At 36.5% G+C, this 24,096-nt stretch overlaps 1 protein-coding gene and 1 non-coding gene across 3 annotated transcripts in view; both read left to right on the plus strand.

Annotated features, from left to right (window-relative positions):
• Positions 1-24,096, plus strand: part of LOC124154321 (scavenger receptor class B member 1-like) — a 218,573-nt gene that overhangs the window by 147,021 nt on the left and 47,456 nt on the right. For both annotated transcript variants that reach the window (XM_046527983.1, XM_046527982.1), the window contains exons 2-3: positions 3,222-3,470; positions 5,523-5,805. In XM_046527983.1, the coding sequence (XP_046383939.1) occupies positions 3,246-3,470; positions 5,523-5,805 (508 nt within the window). In that variant the 5' untranslated portion in view covers positions 3,222-3,245. The remainder of the gene's footprint in view (positions 1-3,221; positions 3,471-5,522; positions 5,806-24,096) is intronic.
• Trnap-ugg lies at positions 12,215-12,286 on the plus strand. The gene has a single exon. It is a non-coding gene; the product is annotated as a tRNA-Pro (tRNA).

The raw sequence follows: 24,096 nt of genomic DNA on the forward strand, positions 1-24,096 counted from the left end.
TCTGAAAATGACTTTAAATCCAAAATATGTGTTGCTAAATGAAGCAGGGAGTTAAAATAATCTTAGATTCTCTCCAATGTGAGAATGTAAGATAGTTTTTTTTCGACGCACTGACGAATTGTGGCATCTTCAGGATAGCATGAGTTAATTACGTAAATTAAAAATAGCTCTCTAACCAGACCCAATGACTCAAAAATTACGAGTGCATCCAACGTTACGAGCATGGTACCATGAAGTTAACTAATAGCGTTGTTAGATGTAACAACGTTGCGTCGGCATAAAATTATAGGAGGGAAATGAAATTTTCTCTGAAAAAACTGTAAGAATATGGGATGTGCTCTCCAGGATAATAGACCTTCCGAGCTCGATTAAAAATGTTGGACAAATAGCTGTAGAATTTTCTTTCAACAGAAAGGTGTTTCGAATATAGTCAGAGGTACTCTAGGTGAAAGAGATCAATCGATGTCTTTCAACCTCATTCTCGTATTTTCCGTGGTATACCGCCTTATTACGCCCGAAGCAATACAAGATCGCCATCTATAGTAATTGGTCAAAGATTCCTATACAAAAGTGTTCAAATGCCAAGGTCAGCTTCTCGTACTCCTGGAATTCTAAGAAGCATCCCCTCCTTAACTTGCATTCAGCGAGAGAATGTCTCGTATTCATCTCTGACACCTGCCAGTTTGATGGAGCCCAAGAGCGTGCCAAGACGTTCTCAGAGTGAATGAAATTAGCATAGGTGAATATCCTACAGGTATCCTAACGCTGCTGAATTGATCAGACCATTATTTGTGACATACTCAAAAGATACGAAGTAGTTTTATTTGAAATAGCTATTTCTCGGTAAATGTCCTTCCACTAGTAATTGGATATAATCATTGTGATGAGAAACAAATCGCGGATTTTTTTGATGAGAGAAATAGACAGAGATAGGATGTGGCAAGCAAAGTGGTAAAGTATAATATAACTGATGAAAAACAGTTAAATTTTTTATACCTACTTCAAAGGAAGTTGATGGTTTCAGGCGTTACTTTGTGGAAGTTGCTCATGATGAATGAAAATTGTACTTTGTTTTTCCACATATATTTATTTACACGCGACCGCGGTTTCCAGATGATGACGCAGTGCGTCGAAACCGCGGCCGCGTGTAAATAAATATATGTGGAAAAAGAAAGTACAATTTTCATTCATACTTCCAAGGATTGCTGTGCGGTATACTACAATAATATGCTGGCATTTATATACCTAGGATAATGCATGCGTGAGTATAACATTCATTGGAGCCGTATATGACGATTCTTACTCATAGAATACGATACTTTCCTATAATTATTGGTAAAATGCCAGAAATTGTGATGAATTTTTTTACAAAGAAAAATAAAGATTTTAGAAACCTGTATGAATGAATGAAAAATTCGAATCGTAATAGGATTCCCTTTCCTATTTATAATGAAATCATACACTTGTTCCAAAGTCATTTTTAATTTTTCAAAAATATATGAATATTTTGGTGTTACCCATAGTATTTCGTTTTGCGACAGAATTCGTACAGAGTTTTAAAATTCTACGAAGACTTCATTCGTATTGTTTCAGTTTCAAAGTACAAGTAGGTTTCAATATTTTAAAAAATGTAGCTAAAAGTATACAACCATGATTTGCATAATAACAATCGTTTATGTAGTAACAGTAAATATATGACTGGCATTCCTGTTCAATCTACTGAAAATATCTCCTTAGATATTAAAGTGTCTCATCAAAGGAGAATTTCGTATGCGATCTTCCTTGATCATCTTGAATCCGTATTCATGTGTCTTTATAGCGTTATCCTTACGTCAGTAACGCAATTTAGCACTCTCCTCCAATAGGATTATTTCTTCGAATGACGTCAATTCCCCTATTAGGGCCACATGCGTGACGTCAAATGAGGAAATTCCTTTCCCTGGGAACCAGAGGTCAAGGTGAAGTGCCAGTGGCAATATTTTGAACATCCTCCTGCTTCCTTACGCCATCTTCTTCATTCCTTCCTGTTGCTTTCCTGTTTCCTTCATTTATTCAGGGAAACCAACTCCACCTCAATGAACCTCAATATTTTTCAATTTAAGATTGGTACTCTTAAAATCAAGAAATAAAATTCCAACTCACTTTATAAATGCATCTGATTTTAGTGTTAGCAGGATTATCTTGGGTAGCTGTAGCATAAAAACAGATTGAAAATAAGGAAATTATACCTGTGGAATAATGAGTTTTTGACGACTTAATTGCAGTTTGAAAATTGTGCAGGAGGTGGTAAAAATCAATTGTGGATTCTGAATCTATCCTATTGAAGTTGCCATTTTGGCTCCACTATTATTGGATTAATTTCTTACAAGCGCGGATCGACTTATCATCCATGCCCATAATTATATTCTGTGCTTGAAATGTTCACAACCACAGGTCTGTTTAGAGACGCTTTCTTTATGCCGTAAAGATTAATAGAAAAATCAAGACACTTATCAGACAGTCTGGCGAGACATAATCACTTTTGATTGTTATTTTAGTGCAAATATGCGGAATGAATCTCATTCATTACCACAGGGAACAGGCACATTTTGTTCACAGAGGTGAAACGATGCACCTAACGAAAAACAATTGACAAAAATTGTGGGTGAACCAGAATAATTGCGGAAGCCCAAAACATATCACATATTCCATAATTACATATATTTTTACCTGTTTAGAGTAATTTTTGTTCGTGTGCGAAGATTTTAATCATAAACCAATGATGACGGTTACGTTGAATGTGGCGAACCAGGTCTTCGTTGGACAACGAGGAAAAGGATTTAAGAAGGAATGGTTTATCCTCAATTTAAAAAAAAGAGCCTATCATGACATCTTGAAAAAAATGAAAATGTCTTTTCGAGCTCATTTCGCAATTCTCCAATTTGCACTATTCATTCTCACATTCTCACGCTATTTATTGTGAGTTAGATTCGTCCTCTGATATGGCATCTTGAGCTTACATAACAATGCCATAGTTCGATTTGATTTTACATTGTTATCCGAGAGACCTTGGGATACCAACAAAGAGAAATATTCATGATCTTTCCATCGATGATCGAACCAGAGTAATAAAAAAAAATATTTGGAAATTTACAAAATGCAATAATTTATTGCAATCACGTTGCAAGTAGTGTCTCTGCCTAAGCGTGTTAATTTCATGATCCTTTTCATATTCGTTTCAGGGTGTCCTCGACTACGACGCCGACATGAAGACGTGTGCCCTGTTGCCGGGCTGCTGCTGCGACGCGTGCAGCATCGGCGGCTGCAGCCTGGGCGATTGCGGAGGCGCGGCAACGAGCGGGCCGCACCCCGTGGTCGCCGCGGCCGCGTCCATCGTCAAAGCATCCGCCAAGGGACGAGTGGCGGCCATCATAAACGACGACGAAGCCACGAAAAAGCTGCGCTCCGCCGAAGACGGATACGGTATCGAGGTAAGCGCCACCACTTTGAAAAATACCGCGATAATAAGAGTAGATTACTGCGGTATTAAATTGTGAGTCATTTGAAATTGCTTATTATTCAAAAGTGCTCGTGTATTTTTCTTGCAATTTTCTGGATCATTTTAATAATTCGGATCGGGAGCCTTTATTTAATATACCTCTCTGTCATTTGTGTTTTATTTGGAATAATGGGGTATTTCTAGGCCTGCAAAGGAAACTATTATTTCATTATCAGACGCCAATACAATTCATCTTTGCTACCGTTTGTATTGTTTGACAATAAGGATTACCCGTGAATGTTCAAGGACGGAAAACGTGATGGCCACAATTTTTATTTTTGTAATGAAATAAGGGACATTCCGATCTATATTGCTGAGGCTATCCTTGAACTTGATCGTGAGATGCGTTAGTGTGCAATCAAGGCTTAATATCAGAAAATTGTGTCCCTCAGTGTTTTTTTTCCTCGCCGCTCTCTGGCTTGGTATCTATTCGGTTATTTTACTTCCAGTTGTCAGTGTTGGAGTAATCTTGTAATATATCTTATTTGATTTATACTAGATGTGTTCAGAAAATAACGGGAATTTCAGGTTTTTGAAAGAATATTTATTCATTTATTCGTCCACATTAATGTTGTCACCTTCAAAACAGCTCCCATTAGATATTCATTAGATTAAATGTCCGCGGCGTTTGTCACCTCCAACGTATTTACGGCCACCGGTATGTATTGGAAATACATTTACCAGTGGTAAATTTTTGTACGCCTCATGTCAGACGCTCCAAAGACTTTATTTAACATTTCACACATATTGTCACACTGTATTTGCTGGTCATTCCTTGCTTCGCTATCATTTTTTGATACACTTCTTTCAATAAACGAAAATCGACTATCTCATAAAAACTCGGCTAACATTAGTGGCTGCCGCAGACAAAGTAAACAAATATTACAGCTGAAAATTTTATCACACTTCAGGACACAAAATTACCGTTATTTTCTGAATAGACTTCTTAAGTGTTAACTTCAAAGAATGGTTATCATTTGGCTACATCGGAATTCCCAAGTCCATTATTACTACCTTTTATAGATAAAAATGAAAATACATTATCGTAATTAGTGTAAATCAGCTGATTTTAATCAACATAGAAAAATAGGAAAATTATTTTACTTTTAAACCTAATAAATTTACCTGACAATACTAAACGTTTGATCATTCCTTTGGCTCGTATCAGTGTTACCGGGCTAGTTGCGGCTAAAGATTTTATCGGGCAATTATGTTTCATACTCGGTCCTGAGCTGTAACAGAAGGGATAATTTGTGTCTTATTACGCCCGGAACTTTATAATTTGGTGCAATTTAGAAGTTTAAGGCCCGAATCCAATACATTTTCTTTCGAACAAGGTATCTACTTATTAATTGCCCTAGACAAATTATATGAGAAATAGGGATTTTTTTAAATTGTCACCAAATTATGTCATTTATTGTCCACAGATTATAAGTTGATAATATAGTTGATATTTGTAGACTATGCTCAAAATCGCTTATTTAAAGCATTTTTACTTTGAAAATATTTACCTCTTTTCCTCGTACTCGTAATTTTGTTGATATATTCAAAATGTCTTCAGCTTCTAAGATATGTTAATGAAAAAATTGTGACAATACTGAAAACTAGACATTGCTTTGACTTCAACCTCCGTCACTGCCTCATCAGAATAGTATTCAATGAAGGTTAAATAACTTGAGAATTTGAATATTTCCTTCAATTGGCACTATCATTAACCCATTATTACCCAAAGCTGCTTCCAAGTAACATAAAAAACGTATATAGTTTCAGCTCTGTTAAGGAAAGATTTAAAGTACGTGTTCTTTTGTGCTGTGAAGTTTGGTGGCGAAATATGTTGCAGCCACATTAATTATATTTGAGTAGAAAATTTTCCCATTTTTAAAATGAGAAGTCTTGAAATTTAATTTCTCGCAGAAGCAGCTCTGAGTTGGAGAGGGTGAATTGACCTCGGAATATTCGTTGATTTGCTCATTTATAATTATAGGAAGATGATGACGAGGATGAGGAGGAGGATGAAGACGACGATGATTACGACGAGGACACGGAGCGCGGAGAGACGGCCTCCTCCACACTCTCCACGTCCTCTGGCGGCGTGGGCGAGTGCAGCGAGGTGGGCACCGAGTGCGGCGACGTGGTGGTCGTGAGCCCCGCGGATGCGGTCGGCGTGCCCGGGGTCGTGGAGACGCCCAAGTCCCGCAAGAAGAGGGGCAAGGGGAAGGTCAGCGGGGGCATCGCGAGGGTCGCCCGAGGCCGCAGGGTCAACAGGGGTGAGTGCAATATAGTGTTCCTTTAGTGTCACACTCGATTCGTCCCCGTTCGGTTACTCTTCTTCCGGGTGGCAGTAATCGTGTATTTTTTAATGCATCCCATTTTATTTTTATAGGCGAGATATTTCGAGATAATGATTTCATTTTACATCTGGATCCCCTGAATCTGCGATGAATGCACTGACCAATGACGCTAATTCTGCCTATCTGATGTAATAAACACCGCCATAACATAATGTAAGGCAGTAAAAAAGAAACAAATGGATCGTATTTATATTTATAGTGCAAGTTTTTTTACTATTTACATCCAGTATAATGGTTTTAGAGTTGAATTAACCTCAAGAAAAGTCTCACAAATCAGAGGGTAGTAAGAGACGCCTCCTCGACAGTCCAGAGTTTCTTGATTCTAATTTCCACTTTAACATTGGATTTAAATTCTATTCTAATATAATTTCAAAATAATATGTTTAATAAGTAGTCGTATTGCCCCTTTTTCCAAGCAAGGAAAAACACAATCTTTTGGAGAATACCTGTATCACAGCATCATTCATTCCTTTACGCAAGGAAATATAAGGGCTGATGTTATTTAATGACCAGGTACGAACGTAATAAAGAGATGAAAATGAAGCTCATTAATAACGTAAAATGAATACTTTTTTTAAATATTTACTACCACAATCATTCACAAATTACTATCCTGCCATACTTGTCATTATTTCAAGATTAAGTATATGAAAAGCGTTCATAGTATTTCCATATGAAAGCAAATAAAAGCCTTTCTCATTGCTACATTTATAATAGCTAGTAATTTAGGTCTACCGTTGAAAAAACTCTTGGTGTTTAATTTCACCTGATATTTCAATTTACATTTTGAAATTTGATTCATGATACCGTATCCATCATAATTCCAAGATTGAATATATGATGAACAGTCATAAGGTTCCTTTGTGCCATAATAAATAAGTGCATTTTTTTAGCTGACAAATTTATCTTGACTGTAACATTGTATGCATTGAAAGCAGTCATAACAATCGCTTGTGAGCTAGCGACTGAGAGCGCTGATGTAGCCCTATCGATCTTCTCGGCGCGAGGTCCTGGAGACGGCGAATGGAGTCGACGTCCGCGAGCGACGCCTGAGCTCATGAATGAAAACGAGAGATGATTATCGTGGCGAGAGAGAGAGAGAAAAAGTGAGTTCGGCGGTTCTCCTCTCGACGGAGAGAAGGAGAGAAAGTGAGGAGAAGGAGGAGGAGGGGTTTCATAACGGTGTCACAGCGCGTGATTGAGAGCTCAGGAGGTTAACTGAGTGTGGAGCGCTTAGCGCACGAGTTAATGCGGGAATGGAGGTCAAATGTTAGGGAGAGCTCTGTGCGCCTGTGGTCAAAGGCGGGAAGGCATATTTGAACGGCATTTAAGTCTCACTTCTAATGGCTGAATTTTGATATAACTTAACATGGGGCATCGGGAAAAACTTAACGTATCAATCGCTCTAAAATAGTTGTATCTTTTCTTTCTCCATAAGAATTTTTTTAACTTACGATGTCATATTGAAATTTACTGGGTTCACATATTAAATCTTTGCCAACGTTTTCAAACGGCATCAAAGACTCAATTCAAATGGCTGAATTTTGGCAAAACTTCCCTTGACTTCAGGGGAAACTTATGAGAGTGTATCCCTCGCTTTAGTAGAGTTTTATTAGATATTTCTCTTTACGAAAAATTGTTTAAAAACTTAGTTTGCCTTATGGAAATTTTCTGGGTGTAAATAGTAGATATTTGCCAACATTTATATGCGGCATCGAAGTTTCACTTTCAATGGATAAATTTTGGCATAACTTATGATGGCTTGGGGGAAAAATAGGTGAAAGCATCACTCCCTCTAGAAGAGTTTTATCTGGTATTTCTCTTTGCGAAAAATCAGTATAAAAAGTTACATACTTAGTCTTTTTTTAATTTTATGGTTGTGCCTATTAGATATTGGCCAACATTTGTCTGTATTCAAATACAAAAATGTTACATTTGAGAATATATTTGGGTAAAATTTGAGAAAAGGGTAGATAAGGCTGACACCCTGACGGTTTTTACATGATACTGAAAGATTTAAGCCACAAAAAAGAATATTTGAGAGGTAGCAATGAGTTCTGTTATGTGCTAGATAATAGCGATTCAGAGAAATGGATATCACATGGTCACTACTTAACCAATTTTTCTTAGTTTCATTGATCAAGTTATTATAAGGCAAGTCGCAAAATAAGACTCTTCAACTCCTTATTTATGAAAGGAGTAGGATAACAGTAGGTGTTCAAAATGTTCCTAAGATATTTCATATGATTTCAGGTTAAATCATCGCTGCTCTGTATAACGATATTTACCTACTCCGGAAACGCGTACATACAAGTTAGACCAACAAATATACCAAAAGAAGCCATGGAAATATTTCAGATGTGAAACATTTATGTTACCTCGTAATGATCCATTTGTATTATTAAATTTTATTTGCCGACGCATATTTTTTCACCGTTGCTAAGGAATAAGCGATTCTGTGGTTTAATATGGCACTAAAAAAGCGGAAAAGAGGTGGGAAATATATATGAAATTTCTTGACGCTACAGTTTCTCTCAAACATAAATACCGTTGCTGTGCACAACCATTTAAGGAATCTCTGTAAGCTAAATTATTAAACGATTTTCCCAAAAAATATCTAGCACGATACGTGTTAAACGATTTTATTTGCGTATACGTATCCATGATGAACAGAATTAATTCCTGTAAATCTGTGCACTTATGGTGAATTCTTCTATGATCAAAAATTTAAAGAAGATAAAGGTAAAAAAACTATAATTTTCTTTTAAAAACTCTAACAGTTTTTCATAGAAAATAACGATAATTTCTAAGAAGATTTTAGTCATAATAGGTATAAAAGTCGATGAATGTTTCACAAAATCCAAATGCAACAATATATAATACTGCTGAAAAAATTTCTCTGCGAATGCAAGTGAAATGAATGATGGAACCTCCATGCCTATCGGCCCGCATGCTGCGAAAACATCACGCTCAAGTTTTAAAATATGGTGAAATTATATTGAAGTAAAACTTTGTGATTAAATGAAAATTTTACCAGAAAAATAAGTAAAAAAATGAAATTAACCTTTTCTGTCCCACATATAATTTAGAAATCACTATGAATATTCAATTATGATGATTTGGAATTGATTTTATATTTGATTGTCCATGAGTGATTGAAGCTTATTAGAATGTTCGGGTTTTCCATAGACGATAGCCACGTGAGTCATATTCCCTGAGGCTTTTTCATTCACCCTGAAAATAAATATTGATGGGCATTTCCAAATTCAAAAAGTCCATTTTAGCTGGAGCTCGCTGTATCGCTCCGCACTGACTTGGTGTTGCAACAGAATAACCGAGACCCAGATTCACAGGGGTTCCGCCTCGTCCGAAAACGGCCCAACCCACGCGGGTGTGGGCAAAAGGTAAAGGCCATATGGAACCTTCCCATCCACACTGGGAAAGAGATATATGTCATACCTCTACAGGTATAAATTTCTTGCGCCCTTTTAAGTTTCTGCCACCTGATTATCAGGAATTTATTTTTACTAGAGTCATTCAATCTATCAGGTATTTGATACATCAGGAATATATTTTTACTGTACGTAGATATTCGAGATAGTGGCGCAGCGAGGGGGGGTTTGGGGGATAAACCCCCCCCCCCCCCAGAGCTCAGAGAAATTTTAAAGTGTAATCCATTTTACTTAATGGATTAATATTACTTATAGGATAATGTAAAAAAATAATAAAATATCCCTCAGAAGGGCGTAAAACTCACCATTTTGAATCATTTACCTTAAAGCACTGAAGGAACAAGTGACTTTGTACGCAGTCGGCGAACTTCATCCTTTGGTGTATTTAACTTTGCGCCCGTGCGCGTGACTGCGTACAAAGTCACTTGTTCCTTCAGTGCTTTGAAAATCGTCGCCGCAGACCAGCGGAAAATAAGGGTTTTTCTCCCCGACAGTGGCTTAGTAAGCACGACCCTCGCCACATGTGCCACAGTGTGGACTTGTGACGTCAACATCTTGTTCGGTAAAACCCATCCCGAAGTTCGCTCTGAGAAGATGGCTTGGTGGTGTAACTGGTAGCACGCCTGACCGGCAATCGGGAGATCCGGGTTCGAATCCCGGCTAAGTCAAATATTTTTTCATGGCGAACTTCATCCTTTGGTGTATTTAACATTTACCTTAAACTTTTTCTGGGGGAGTGCCCCCGCCCCTCCCGCTTCCCCTGGAGGGTATTCCATACCCCCAAACTCCCGATTAGTAGTTGCGCCTAAAACCCCCCCTAGACTTCGTTCCTAACTGCGTTCCTGATTCGAGACGCATGTATACAACTATAAAACGGTGTTACTTGTTTGTGGACGGCAAGTCTTAGACTGTTAATTTAATATTTATTAAATTTTTTACATCAAACCAATAGTTTTAAAATATAAATTTGATCTATAATATAAAAATATAAATCTTCCTTCCGAAGGAACTATAGTTGATGACGATGAAACTCTGAAACTATGTCGTAATCCGCGCCTCTTATTCATGCAGAACATGCAATAGCTACGCCTTATGAAACTATGTCCCATCCCGCAGAAACGCTTTGCACGCATCATAGCAAACTTATAATCACATAAACTAAATCCAGTCAAGATCGGTGAGGTTAATAGCGAATTCCAACGATATTTGAAAAGGTACAGAAATATCTATTGAAACTTTATAATTATCATTATATTTGTTAGGTATTTTATTTTTTAAATATTTTTAACTTAAAAAAAAGGTTATTTTTCTGAAAACTTAAATTTTATTTTATGCTATAATCATATCTGAGTATGATTTTTTATTATGCATACAAAATTGGAGAGCATTTGTTTAGATAAACTTGTAAAAACTTCTTGTATTCCTCTCGAGCAAAGGTAGTTGGTGACAATAAAAAAGTTGAAATTCTAGTATCGGCCACTCTCCACGCCTTTATTGAACTCAAACCATGTATCAAAAAATTTTGTAAACATTAGCTATGGAATAAGGCACTCTTCGACTCTGCATGGTGGAGACTTTTCACATTTATTATAATGAATAGATGCAGAGGTAGAAATTTTTGTCTTTTTTCGAAGATCTAAGATAGGTATCGGCGATAAATACATCGGAACCCTGCCTCTCCTCCACACTTCTTTTTTCATCCAAGCCATTTGTCTATTTCCATGACAATATCTCATGCTGTATGGTAGAAACTCTTCACATATATTATAATGTATAGATGCAGAGATAAAAAATTTTGTCTTTTTTCCAAGATAAAAGATAGGCTTCGACGATAAATATATACGAGCCGTGCCTTCTCTCCACACCTCTTTGGCCATCCAAACCATTCGTCTAATTCCCTCGCAACATAGCATTCCTGTCTTTTCTTCGGAGTTTGTTTCCGAAATTGGCGAATGGTCATTTGGCGTAGAAGCGCCTACGCGTTGTCCTTGACCCGTTAACCTTCGCTGTGAGCGAGTCCCTTCGTTCCCAAAACTCACCGCGGAATACCTGTTTTTGAGGTAAGCGATGCTCATTTGTGACGGCTTTCGGACGGATGAGTCACTTAAATTTATTTTCTCGAAAAATAAAAAGACTGCGGCACTAAATGATATTCCAGGCCAACGTTATTCCAATAACTAAGCCAAGGTCTCCTTCACAACTCAAAACTGTGAGAAAAGGTTTCATTTTAACACGCTTACTTACTTACTTACGCTACTTTCTTTAAAACGTAGACTTTAAATATTTTGAAAATATGTACACATTGACGAAATTCATCTTCTTTGGTGAAGGTATCTTGAATGGGCCAACACTCTTCTAGCATGGACTTTACATATTAACAGCGATTTTTATGTTACGTCTTAATTCTGTATATTTATCGCGAATAGTGAGGGTACAATCTATGTAGAATAGTGTAGATAAAATTTCGATGGACACTTTAAATGATTGTATACCTTTGAAATGATATATATCGCTTTAAATAAGAACAATGATTTAAGTACAAAATAGGTAAAATATTTGACGGATATTTGCCTTCTATTTTAAATGCAATTAATTTAATTGACACTTTCCCTGCAATTAGATTTAGCATTTATAAGGACTCTAATTCAGTTTTTCATACAGCTTTGCAAAATATTATATCGCATTAACATTATCAGTACCCTCATATTAACTCCTCACTTTATCTTTGCGTTCAATTATGTATAAAATTGTTCAATGGATGTCTGTAAAAATCGTAATACCTAATCATACATGACAGCAGTTTCAGTGAACTTTATATAGTTGGTCAAGCACATTTTGCAAGTGAAGTATCTTATTCAACGACGTAAAATGTCGGCCCGTTGGTCTAGGGGTATGATTCTCGCTTTGGGTGCGAGAGGTCCCGGGTTCAAATCCCGGACGGGCCCAATTTTTTCCCGGCTTCGATGGCGGCGGGGTATGATCCTCACCTGCCAAACAGTAGATCGCAGGTTCGAGTCCCATCTGGGTAGGTTGCCCCTATCCAGAGCATGATTGTTCGTGAACATTAAAATTGTTAACATTCTTAAAACCCCGATTTAAAAGGCCACATAGACCTGTTTTCGGTGGTATGGAAATAATTTTTTATTAATAATACTCTGTCTCAAATAACTTGCTGGTGAAGGATATTGAAGGTGATTGAAATTATGTAACACTGAAGTTCAGCTATTTCAATGCCTGTTTGGTTTCTATTTTTTATTGGTCAAAATATTACTTTAGAATGAACACATTGACCGTGTTATTTATCTATCCAATATTTTGGGATGAAATAAAACAATCATTGTTGTCCGTTTCATTTCCAATCAGTCAAACCGAAAGCTTTTTATTAGGTACACCATGAGAATTTAATAACGACTTCTGTTGGGAAATGTCTGTGAATTTTTAATTTCGGGTATTTTTTTAACCTCCAAATCACATATTAATAACTATTCATTCCGTCACTCCTCCATAATTATTACTTGTTGTCTTTTTGCGCTTGAATTTTGAGATTAATTCTCCTTTTTTACAAAATACCAAAAATTTTAAATTTTGTTTCAAAATCGCGAAAAGTTTCTGGGGATGTGATGTGGTATTTGAACATGTCGGAATTAAAGCGAACAATTTTCAATGAGTCAAAAAAGGAATTAACGTTTTTTAAATTTGCTTTTATGCAAATTGCGTCATTTATACGTTCAATTGTATTAGGCCCAACTATGTGGGAATTAATACACGAAAATGAAAAGGAGACTTCGTTCATTTCCACTGATTTATTTTGGCGGTACGACATGTTTCGACCAACGAGGTCATTATCAAGTACAAAAATTTCGAATGTTAAGCAAACATATAAACTCCTGAAGGGGTTGAGGGAAACAGTGGAAGGAGTGGGTGTCAGGAGGGGGGGGGAAGGTGCTGGGTTGGAAACCCCAAATGGGGGTTGTATTGAGAAAACAACCATTTGCGTCATTTAATTTTGAAAATTCGATTTCTTCAAGCAATATGAAGCTAACGTATGATTTTACCCTTTCCCGGCAAACAGAATGAATTAAATTTTCTCTGGTTTCTGTAGAATAAGTGACGACTCGGAATCCGAAACGTCGGCGCTTTTAGAATATCTGAGAAATCCGAGAAAAGTTTATTCGATATGAAATTTGGTTATGTGTATTAGTGCTCCTGGTGGAGACAAAGATGATAATCATCTCATCCATAAAATAAATGTCACATGTTGATGATTTTCTTGAGAAACTTCATTGTTCGATTTCAAATTTGCAATTTGATCAGAATTTTTTTGATGCGAAGAATTAATGAGTATACGTGCCGCAAGAATTCAATTGGAAGGTTTACCATTGAAACGAAAAGCCTAGAACTAAGGCGGTGAACCAGAACCGCCGCTGGACAGACCGCTTGGAAAGTGAATCCGCAATGAGTGTGTCTCACCATTCGGTGGACTCGTGGTCTTAACCTTCCTCGGCGATGTGTGACGTTGCACGGTCCGACAACTCCGCGGGCGACAACACGACCAAAATGTCCTGTTCACTCCGCGTGGACGAAAAATGACTTCACTTTCCTTCTCGAACGTGAGACACAAGCTTGATGGCGGTCAAGGAATTGCAGATGCGCCTTTTGCATACCACCGGAATCCATCTTCCTCAACAGTTAGATCCAAACCCTCTTCATCAGGCAACTTGCACACGGCAGAACTGCAAACTCTCTCACACTCTGCTACAAACTCTCACAAAAAATATCATGGATGACCCTATCGCTGAACAAGTGAATTTACCGATTGATATGGTATGATATTATTATTCCCTATTGCGCATATGGTATAATATTGTTATTACCTATTACAGGTTCCCTATTGCACTCACATAAAAACGCATAGAATAAATTGTTATTATAAATTCATGAATACCAGCGATGTCGCCAGCTATTTGATGTTACATGCTAAGTGTCGTCAATACAGTATTCATTATATAGTACCTACTCATAATTCATCGTACAATACAATTCGGTAAAATAGGCGATTGTTACTTGTTCGCCTGAGCTTCGCAATGGCCATTGATGCGAAGTGATCATTGTATATTGAACCGTGGAAATAAAACTTGAGATGGAAAACTATGCGATTGATTATCATTTTTCCATTTTTCATTGTAGTTTGGGGAGAAAAAATCCGAAGATCCAAGCGTGATGGGGATGAATTTTTCCATATTTAAAGTAAACATTTGCAATTTCCCACGATATGACATTTATATTTCCACCTATGTTTAGATTTTACTGCATCATCTTTAAAATGAAAATTATCTTCCTCGAAGATGATGCGGAAACGTCGAAACCGAATTCCGAATATATTTTATAATCGTGGAAAATAGCAAGTGCTAACTTCAGGGTGTGGGAAGAAGGCTGTTCCTTAATTCAGTCTTATCCTTCTACTCCGTTTGAAGTCGATTTGGTAATTTTTTACACGAATAAATTTTTCTCTAAGGTCTCTTGATTAATTTACTTTAATTTATATCACTTCTTTTTTATTTAAAGCGACCCGGGTTTAGATGAGTAAACATCATGGTAATAAAAAATTGTAGGACGTAAATTATTGTGTATTTATCTTATTACTGATAATTACTATTAATTGGAAGTAAGGAAATAAAACTTTGTAAGGTTCACTGTTATTTAATTATGGGGACGACCCGGGTTTCGTAGCTTGGTTACATCGTCAGGTGACTGATCTTGCATGCATCATACATTTATACACAAAGTACACAAGTGATAGTGAGGACATCTATCGGAAAGGAAAAGGACTGGTTGAAAGAGCGGGGTTGAGGGTTAAACACGGCATGGAATAGGGAGAGGGGGGGAAAGGGGCAGCCTTGATTTGGGACGAGGGTTTTTCCTGTGAGGATAGGTATCTGACCAGCCAGGGGAGGGCGGGGTTGTAATTAAATAGCAGTGAACCTTACAAAGTTTTATTTCCTTACTTCCAATATGGAGAGGTTTCACAAAGTAAATCCTGAAGTTATTAGTTATAATTACTATAAAATAAATTACGTATTAATTAATTAATTACTATTATGATTACTAAGGAGGCACATAATAATTTACGCCTGATGATAATAATTAGCCACGGAAACTCGGGTCGTATTATTTTTTTTAAGTGGTATAAATAAAAGTTAACTAGCCAAGAAAACTTATAATAGAATACCACACAGTTAAAAATGAGTTAGTGAAAGTTTACTCTTGCCGTGAAAGTTTATTTTCCTCTTTACGGTCCTTTTCTATTTCACTCGCTCGTGGGTAGAGCGAATCCTCCAAGGCAAGATCCTAGTGCCAAAAAAGTTTCGCGTCGGCCGCCTTGAACTCCGATGCTTCGAATCCCGGAACTGTGGCTCGGTCGAGGGCACGGCGCGTCGTCATCTCACGGATGTGCCGCCCGATGTATTATTCAGCAGCGACGCTCTCCACGAGGAATGCCACGGTTGAAGCTACGAGGGTTGGGGTTGGCTAGGAAACAAAGGGGGCGTTTATTTGGTCGACGCGGCGGCGTGACGACGTGTCACACATCACGTACTTGCCCTCTGCTCCAACGCTTGATCCTTCATAGTCCACGTCGCACAGTACCATTCGCCAAAATGTACGATGGCTACTAAATTCTTCCTGCAGGCAATTTAATAATGGGGCTGTGAGCTAAATGTGAACACATACCTCTCAACATCAACTATTGCAATTTTAAAAATTATTTTAGAAAAAAAGAGATAAATCTTCACATAATCTGTTAATTGGCTTAAAATTGATATTTTCCATCTTCTTAGCACTTCCTATTGATAGCCATATAGAGGGGGAAATATTATTAACTAATTCATGAAATTGAAAACCAATTTTCATTGTGATTGGCGGCACAGGATTGTTTTCTAAAGGCTTCGTAATTTTGCAGGTATATCGAGAACCTTGAAAATTTACTCATGTAATTAAGCATCGCTTATGAATTTATCTGAAGGGATAATGTTCACCACAAAAAATGTTCCTGCTTGAATGTACCCCTAGTCACAAATTTGAAAAATATACATTTTTTCCCTTGCCGTATTAAAGTCCATCACTTCGCGCATATAAATATACCAGAATTCCATAGTAAAGAATTTTCGTGGTAAATATGCTGAATGTGGGGAAAAATCATAGAAAGCTCTGTGGATAATTTATTCTTTCGGTGGAGGAGTGATAATATTTTTCCGGTTGGCAGTGCTAGCTAACGGAATCATCACCCGAGATCTCAGTGACCGGTCGTAGCGAAATGATTCTCACACACATAAGACTGGAAAAAGCTTCCTTTCCGTGCCATTCTTCATGAAACCACATTCCCACAATAAATCCCCTTTCATTGAATTTGCGCCAATCACGCCTCCGCCAACGTGGTTACTTCATAACAGTCCTTGGGCAGCCTGTTTGAAGTCGCAGCTAGTGTGTTGCATTAGAAGAGCCGTGCATGAAGCTATTTTTTCCGTGACCTAGGCAAAATTACGCTGATTACGCGATAAATACCTTTCATCCCCGCGTAAGCCATGTTTATATTCCAGTGGCTGCGCTGTAGCAGCGGCTTTGCATTTAAGCTCTCTGAAGAATGAAATGCTTAAAAACTGTGGCGCCTTGCCTCTGTGGAAGATCATTACTTAATCCTTTTAACTCTTAAATAATTTATTCCTAAATCAAGGAGTTCAAGAATCACTTTGTATTACTTATGTTCATGGTGACTGCATCACCTTTTTGCTATTTATGATGAAAAGTAATCGTCTTTCCCGTGATCTTTTTATAATTCAACTAAAAGACGCTATACAAATTTAATTGTGATAGAATAAATTGCATTTTCATGGACTCTATAGTCATTTTTATGGCTACTAATATGTCAGATTCCCATTCAGATATCTGCTTCATTTTATGAAAATCAGATGAGCAATATACTCAACTGGTACTTTTCAAAAGATTAAATACCTGCCTTTCAGATTACGCGACGCGAAGATAAATTTTTTAATGAGTTTTAGGCATTGAATATCTCTTTATTTATTAATTTCATAGTGACTGCATTACCTTTTTGCTAACTGTAATTAAAAATAATCGACACCTCTGAGGTCATATTAGGATTCAACTTTAAAACACCATGAAAATTGAATTCTGATAGAAAGTATGCCATTTCGCGTACATTTTATCTTAATTATAGATTATCTCATGTACTTTTCAAAGATAGCTCTTTGATGCAATACATTAATTTATTTTTGGCCATATTATGAACAAATAATTCAACTCAAAAAGTGATGCATCGAATTAAATTTCACTTATCAATCATTAACCCTTTCCAGCCCAGAGCTGATGCTGAGAGAAATTAAATTTCAAGACTTTTTATTTTTTTAATGTGAAACTTTTCTACTCAGTTACAATTCTTGTGGCAGCTACATATTTTACTATAAAACTTTACAGCACAAAAGAACACGTAGTTTAAATCTGAATAGAGTTGAAAATGTGCACATTTTTGATGATAGTTAGAAGCAACATTGGTTTATAATGGATTAATTTTTTTCGCATTGAGAATACCCAAATTATTTTTTTAAGTCCATGCGTCCACATAAAACTGAATTCTACGTGCATATATTACCATCAAGGGGTCAAAGAATGATCAGTAGCGGATCCAGGATAGGGGTAAGGGGGGCTAAGTATGGGGTACACTCCCAGAAGTATTGCGGGTCCGAACAGAAATTGCCATTCTATCTAGTGTAAATTAGATGTCGAAGAGGGGGCTATAGACCCCTCCCATAGATCCGCCACTAAAAATTACCACAATATATATGCATCGTAAAAGATTTTAGCAATATTTCTTTAAATACGGTTGGAAGGCACCACTAATTTGCTAGAGCTATAGTAAGAGAAATGATGAGGTGCTAATATATGGATGCCAGTAACAACTGCGGGTGTAGCGCTGACAGCCACCATGGATGCCTTCTCGTACAAATGGAATCTCGCTTGAGGTCTTTAAGTATTCGTTTGTGTGCTATTCTCCACACTCCGTGGCATGCATAACCACTGATGGTCTGACATCAGCGGCCTTCGGCAATTCCCAAAGTTTCATTCATTATTTTTCTACCTCAGCGGAGAGCACACCTTCAGATTTATTTTACAAATAGTTACTTGAGCCTTATTGCCTCGGGTTATTAAGTTTTCAAGATATATTCTATAAATATCAGTCAACAAGAGTAGGAAAACGCAAAGCCTCGATCCCGGGGTACCGATTATTTTTCTCAAAATATTTTATACACATGTGCCAGCGTGGACATTTTCATACCCGTATTAATAGTTTTATAAGAGAAAAAAATCAATCAAATTATATAATACTGGTCTAGTGAGGATTGGGCTCAAAATTCTCTGTTAAATAAATTGTTCCATTAGTGAAGAAATATTGCCAAGAAATCTTGTTCTACTATGTTCAACAGGCATTGGTAAAAAAGAAATACATGATGAATTTAAGTTTTTATTTATTTTTTGTTGTATACTTTCCTTAATTACCTAGGTGTTTACTTCTTCTCTATTGGATATTTCCAGTAATTTGCGTAATCAACTTCTATTTAATTATTTCAGTAAAAAAAAACTAAGAGATTTCTAGCGACTTATAGGCTCTACGCTGGATAGTTCTTAGTGGTTACGGAAATCAGCTATCAATGTAACCTTCAGTTCATACTTTTATTAATACGATAGTATATCCATATTTTATGCGCATTAAAGCTAAATGTCCTTTCTTTCATTAATAACGATGATTCTACATGGTGGAAAATTGAAAATTATTGTTCAATTATACTATGTGTTTAAATTTCCCATTCTATAGTAATATCCACATAGTAATGATTGATTTTGTAGTGGATGATTGTGACATTGGCTATTACAATTTTCAATTTATGATATGAGCCATCAATTGTATCAGCTGCTTATTTGTATTGACGCCACCTACGTTCATGTGGATAACATGCCAATATTAAGTATGGTTATCCTGTTACCTGATATCTCATCTCCAGTATTTATTTTAAACATAAGCTAACGGATGAATATTAAGCTTCCACGGTGCACATGAGATGGTACATGGCTGATAGTAAGCAGGAAGTTGAATGTGGCTTTCTCAATTGTATCTTATTTCAGATAGTGTAACGGCACACGATTGATAACAATCCAGCCCAAGAGAGCTCCTTGCTTCCGTAACTAGAGCTATTGAGTACTACACAATCTGCAGTCACTAATGCGGTTACGAAATGGAATTCTTTCAAGCAAGTGCACACGGCGAATGATCACGGTGCAAACTCAACAACTTTACTCCATCTATAATTGCCTATCGTCCTGTGTCCCTCCCACTTCCATTTATATAGAGTGACTTCCTTCTCCCATCCTTTATGACCACTCTCTCCCCAGTGCAGTGAATTTGATTAAACTTATCTACATTCCACGCTTTGATATTCTGTACAGCTGGTGCACCTTGGTGTTCCACGGTGCGCGCTTAGGAAGCAACCGCGCGTGGAGATCCACGTGCGGGCTTCTTTCCCTCAGACGGGAAGGGCCGGTGTGTTTGTGCACTTAGGGAGGGAAGGAAACCTTCGCATAAAAATCGCCTTCGTCCTTCATAACTTCCACGGGCAAAAAAAACGTGATTTAGTGTAGGCGATACATGATAAATAATTTTCACTTAGTGCTCTTCAAGCAAAAAGTTGTTATTTTTTTAAGTTTTTTATCCTGTAAAATAATTAAAAGACGTTGTCTTTTATCAGCTAGTCTCCGTCTAGACTCAGTTTTGATGAGACGAGATCACTTATGTTTTCCCTTTATAATATTTCCTGGATGTGGAAACAATTGGAAGCTTTCATTTCCATCGTTAACGTAATTTATATGAGCTAAAACCATTCTCATTTTGTCCTAGTTATTCATATTCGGTTCAATTATGAAAGAATCATTTATATCATCAAAACGTTTAACGATGTAAATGATTCATTTTTCAAATTCACTTTTCTGTAGAAAAGAATTTCTGGTGAACACTTGCTGGGGGTTTTTTTATTGAAGTTTCTTTTTTTTCTTTAGACCATGCCATGTAGCATGTGATGGTCAAAAAATATTTAAAGATTATAACTTTGAGTTTCATTCAAGCTTCGTCAAATTTGGATAGTGAGATAACATTCATGATTGTAGATTATTTCACGTAGATGAAAAAGGAAGAGAACGAAAGTCAATCCTATGTTTTCATGACGTATATTTCCTTAATAGGAAGGCAAATAAGCTAATTTTGAAGATTATCATTCGAAATATTAATTATTAATGCATAACATTTGACAAGGCACAAAAAATATGATTAATTTAGCACCTGCTGACAAGCCAATTTCGGCTTAGCCGGACTAGGAGCACTATTTAAAAATTAAATACTTAAAACGTTTGTATAAAATAAGATTTCTCGTATAAATATACAATTATTATATTTTTATTGTAAAAAATAAATAAAGAAATGAATTATTAATAGAGTGATATGCTATATTCAATCTTAGTTACTGATGAGAAACGTGAAATAAGTTTTTTAAAGACGGTATCTACTAAATTTAATACCAAAATCGCTTTTCGGTGCCAATTATTTCGTGATATCTCGCTTATTTTTATAATTTTTCAATAAGGAAAAACTTTATTAAAAATTTTATTTTAGCATGCATGCTAAGTTAATATTTATATCTGAATAAAATAAACCATATCTATACTGAGGCAAATAATAATACATACTGTTTGTTTTGACTGTCGATGAGTTGCATTGACTGGGTACTGGTTCCACAGATTAATTCCATAGGGTCATTTCAAGTTATGTACTTACATGAATTGTCAAAATTACTTTGCAATTCCTAATAATCAATTTAAAAATTATAATTTTCTTTCTCCACTGCTATGGCTCAGTTAGCTGTCATTTTTTATGGCCAGGAATGTTAACATCGTGAAAAACCTGTGAGTCCTTTTATTTAATATATTTTAAGACAATTATATCAGTAAAATATGTCTATTTAGCTGGACTACAATATGATTAATTTGTATTCATCTTATTTTATTCCCTGTGGAAAGTAACGCAAGTAACGTAACCTTTACAAGTAAAGGCATCTCTATCCTGATTACGGAAGACACTCCACCTAAAGGATACCGGTTATTTTATTCCTTGGAATTGATGCTGAAAATCGCTTGATGATATTAAAATTCCGTCATCTAAGTTTATATATATTCTCGCCATTCCGTGCGGCGCTGTATCAAGGTCGTCAATTCTAATTATACGCTCGATCCTCCAGCCTTGATCTCGCTCCGTGGCCTTAGCCATCCAGATGAGCAGGCAACCCGCTCTGTGTACATGGTTATTTGGCGTGCCTAATCTAAAGGGGTGGCCACTGTCATTTACTCTGATTGAACTTGGACGTGATCCTCTTCGATTCGTTGCCGATGCATTGAACCTGATAACCGAACGCCTACATCATCGCTAAGTTGTGGACTATGCTCGCGGCGTATCATCACAACACGTGGACTGATGGATGCCTGCTGGTTATTCGGAATAGCACCTTGGATACGTCGTCGATGGAAGAGCTTGCTTAACTTTCCCCTCGTGTCGCGGCCAAGGACCTTGAGAGGGCGAAAGAGGGTTGGGTGTCAGTCAGCTGCTGTGTACCCTCTCTTCCTCTCGTCTTAAGTTCAGGGTGGTCGCCATTATTTCACCGATTCATATCTAAACTGCGAAAATTGTTACGGAAGTTAAAAGACCTCCGCTTCACAGTCGAGTGAAATTATTAGAGAACGTGCCCTTTTGGTGTTTACTTATTTTTGGGCTGCGGCATCAACTGTTCCTAATGACCTCTCATCATTACTTTATTAATTAGCATATTTAATGCTCCAGTACTCATTATTGTGCGATTTACATTGTTTTTTAAACGGCTATTGAACCTAATAACTGCGCATAATACCAGATAATAGCGCCATTAATTTTATTTCATTACCTTGTTACATTCAAAAATTGTTGAAAAGTATATGTGATTTAATTCATGAATTTGGACGCCGACAACTGGCGCCAAAATTAAGGCCTGCGCTTCGAGAAAGGTGGTTGCTCTAACCGATCATGTACTTTGGTATCCATTAGCATACTTCGATCTACAAAAACAACCATTTTCATTGTTGAGAAAATTCTAAAAGTTTTATCTTCGTTAAAACTAGGATTTAATGGTTTCATTTATTAAAAACAATTATAGTTGTAATGACTTTGGTAACTCATATTCGGACCACAAAAATTGTAGCGGGAGTAAACTCCTCTCTCCTGAATGAGTGTGGTGGTTGCTATCACTGAATACTCCTTTGCCATAGCCCACTATTTTTATCTTACTCGCTCAGTTCTTAAAAAGTTCTTACATAAACGTATGTAGTACCGTTAACCGTTAGAAAGTGGCTGAGCTTTATAAGGAAATGAACTTCGTAATTTCATAGAGTATCAGCGTACTTCAATGTTAACCAAGAAATTTATTTCATTATTTTTTACCCTTTACAGACGTAATTCAAAGAATGTTTTTTTAGTCCTAAGAAGTAAGCTTATATTCGTTTTTAGTTTGGTAATATCTATTCAGGCCGCAAAAATGCTGGAAGAAGTCAAGGTCTATATTTCGCAGTTGAGCAAGATGATTGCATTTGCCGAAAATTTTCTTTAGATTCCCATGATTAAGATTCTGATTGCACCACCAACTATTCCGGATAAGTTCCACGCCTTGATTAGTAAAATAACTTTCTATGGTGTGCCTAACATACAATTTCTCGTGGTTTATTAAATTGTATCTAGAAGGTCACTCAAAATTTTTTATAAATGCTTGCACTGCCCAATTACTTCATAGAATTCATCGGAGTCATTAAATCTGAAAAAATGTTATGTTTTCAATAACACTTCAATGGTAGTAAGATTGAGCTAGCGAAAGATTTTTTCGTAAAAATAATTGCACATGTCTTTATTTTTGCGATTCCTATCCGGACCTCGAAAATTTTTGCGGAATTTGTGGGATATTTTTACTTAATGCTCTCATGAATGATTTTATGAAATAAATGATTTTGTCATTAGGAAGAACTTAACGGCGCATTATCCCTGAAAATATAATGACAATCATATTTTAACCGGAAATAATTTATATCGTAACATATCATGATCAACTAATCATGCAAATGATTGAAACCTACCATTTATTATTTTTTATTTCTTCAACGCCTACGATTTATACTTACGAAGGTACAACATTTTGTCATCGTGACGTATCAATTTTTAGGAACATGTCGACGCGCATGTCACGCATATTAATGAAACGTAAATTAAATTCATTTCATTCATCCCTTATTTTCGCATTATTTTTTTCGGTAGCCAACAATTCAAGGGACTTTTAACATTTTTTACCTCAGTATCAACAGTGTTAAAGGAGAGGTGCTTCATATAACTTTTACCTCTTCGAAGGCCCTCTCAAAATTATTACCTAACCTTAGTATTGCCTTACCCTAATAATTCATTAAAGTTAGGTTTTTACTTAGACAGTGAAATATTATGTTTTCATCTCTCAATAAGTCTCAATTATTTTCTTTTATTTTCACCAATGTTTCTCAGGAATTTTGCATACTTAGCAAAGAATTAAATCATATTAAATAAACTGATGTTTTAGCTACCCAATTTTTTTAGAAA

The sequence above is a fragment of the Ischnura elegans genome, chromosome 2 (genome assembly GCF_921293095.1).
Source record: "Ischnura elegans chromosome 2, ioIscEleg1.1, whole genome shotgun sequence".
In the NCBI taxonomy this organism is placed as follows: domain Eukaryota; kingdom Metazoa; phylum Arthropoda; class Insecta; order Odonata; family Coenagrionidae; genus Ischnura; species Ischnura elegans.